At 43.2% G+C, this 2447-nt stretch overlaps 1 protein-coding gene across 1 annotated transcript in view; it reads left to right on the top strand.

Annotated features, from left to right (window-relative positions):
* Positions 1–239: 239 nt before the first annotated feature.
* Positions 240–2447, top strand: part of LOC111866795 — a gene marked incomplete at its 5' end in the record, with an annotated part of 169494 nt that continues 167286 nt past the window's right edge. Inside the window, 1 exon segment of the mRNA XM_023856061.2 lies at positions 240–332. Within this exon segment, the coding sequence (XP_023711829.2) occupies positions 240–332 (93 nt within the window).

Below are 2447 nucleotides of genomic sequence, written 5' to 3'. Positions count from 1 at the left end.
CCCAAACACCTTCTCTTTGCTGATGACACCTGTACGGGTATTTATGTGACAGACGGAAAGAGCTCCAGCCCCAGAAGCAGTGGAGTTAGTTGAGACGCATCTCGTGGCCGAAGTACAGTCATTTTTTAAAATGAGTGTTTTAAGAAACTATGACTATGATCAAAATCCAAAGAAATAGTCATAACGAATGTTTCACACCTTGTAAAAATGTTGACTTAGGTATTTATGTTTTCCTCCAGGCGCGGCAGCAGCATCGCGCCTTTACGTGGAGGCCATCAACAAATTAGCGAAACAGGCACAGCAGGGCACATGGGGCGGTTCGGCGGATATCGGTGAGTAAAATATTGCACTGTCTTACAAATGACATTGTGTGTCTTTGTTTGGTTTAACCGACACTTCAAATTTTTATCACTGCATAACACGGCTGCCGAAGTCACAAATTGAAACGACATTTGCTGAAATACATGAAGATAGATAAATGAAACGGAACAGTTTTTTTTATTTCAATAAATATCTGATCAATTTTATAAAGTTTTTCAATTCAAGCTCCGCCCAGCATTGCTACGTGTCTGTTAGACTTTTATATCTGCCTGGTCATTATAAATATCTAGGTTTCCCGTTCAGAAACTTATCTTACATTAGAAGTTTGTGACCTTTTGTGTCGTAGTTCCTTCCATTTCGGTAGCAGTGCAGTTTCTAATGAAACGCATAGGCCGCGCCATAGCTCAAGCGGTTAGTCGCTGGCTTCCCACCGCGGCGGCCCGGGTTCGATCCCGGGTCTGGTCAAGTGGGATTTGTGGTGGACAAAATGGCGCTGGGGCAGGTTTTCTCCGAGTATTTCGGTTTCCCCTGCCAATCTTCAGTCCACTAATTGCTCCACAATACCCTCACCAATCATCTGGGGCTGGTACAATAGGCCAGAAGTGGCCGCAGTACAAAGGACTCAGTCCCACCCCACAAGCAACACTAGCCTCCGAATATCGGACAGCATGTCGGCGCAAATAACCTACTTCTTCGAAACGTCTGTAACTATAGACAGTATCTCCGCCACTATGATTTCATTTTATGTTTGCATAATCTGCATTTCAAACGCAAATAAAACCTCCCTTTCGTCCGAATCACCTGCTCGCATCCTGATGATGCGGCGTGAGGCTCACGACTAATGAAATTGCACTTGTTCGTGATGAAGTCGACCGCCGTTCGTTACTGTCTGTAATACGAAGTGACACACTCGTAAGATTCAATTTACATCAACAGGAGAAGGTTAAAAATTACATTTACTATTTTCTCTCACCAAATTCGAGATATCCTTGTGATGTAGTTCGCATGTTGGAAGATTTATTACATAATATACTTGAACGGGAGTTCTCATATCTGTTCGGTAGATGTCACAATATGCTGAGCCTGTATGAAATGAAGACGACAATCTACAAGATCGGAATGAATTTAGAAATTCATTTTTGCCTGCTCGTAAATCGTGGATGAGGTTTACAGGTTACAGTTCTGTGTAATGAAATACTGAAAGTCGTAAAGATAAGATATTTCCTTCTGCTCGCGATCCTGCTGTAACATATACACACATTCGAATTTCGCAATTTGGGATATGTACACGTAAATTCGATATTTCTACGCTAACACACTAAGACAAACCAACGTAAAAAAGATAAAATATGAATGTTCCAACCTTTTTTTTTTTCGTCTCGAGAGATAAATATGGAAGTCGTATAAAATGGGTATAAATGAAAAGGAAGGAAACTCCACCCTTTTGCAACCCTTTGAGACATGATAACTACACCCCTGTTATTTCCACTAACCCTCCTTGCCAGCCTAGACAGAGTAACGAAAGTGTAATCAACCCGTGATGAGGGCTGGATGAGCGTTAACAGCCATGGGCGTTGGTGTGTGTGTGTGTGTGTGGGGGGGGAGAGATAGTTAATGCCACGTCACGAATGCTAGGTTGCTCTGTTGGCTTCTCTAACACTAACGACCTTATGCGACCGTCACACCCCTCACCCCCACTCACCCAAGTTCTGCCAAGGTATACCTCGACGAGCTTTAGCAGTATCAGTGCTTAGTACTGCATAAGCCCCCAGAAGCGTCGTGACAAGCCGAGTGATTTGGGATGCAGTGCCTCACTGTTCTCAACTCTTGTCTTGCTCGTTCAGAAATATTGCTAACTCTCGTGGCTTGTTTGCCGACTCTCTAATTATCTGAGCCTATGTAGCTCGGGATAGCACAGTGATACTGAATAATGAAATTGAAAGGGCTAGGAAGGAAGTTATAGTCGAGATACCGTCCCGGATTTTCCCGTAGAGACTGAGAAACCCAATAAAACTTCAGTCACGATATTCCGACCAAGATCCGAACAGACAACCTCCTTAATGCAAGTCGAAAGTATTTCTGTTTCAGCCAGTTTGCCTTGTAGTAGTAGTAGTAGTAGTAGTAGT

Source organism: Cryptotermes secundus, unplaced genomic scaffold, assembly GCF_002891405.2.
Source record: "Cryptotermes secundus unplaced genomic scaffold, Csec_1.0 scaffold432, whole genome shotgun sequence".
NCBI classification, from domain to species: domain Eukaryota; kingdom Metazoa; phylum Arthropoda; class Insecta; order Blattodea; family Kalotermitidae; genus Cryptotermes; species Cryptotermes secundus.
The sequence above is the reverse complement of the archived record's forward strand: the minus strand, read 5'-3'. Positions and strand labels throughout refer to the sequence as shown.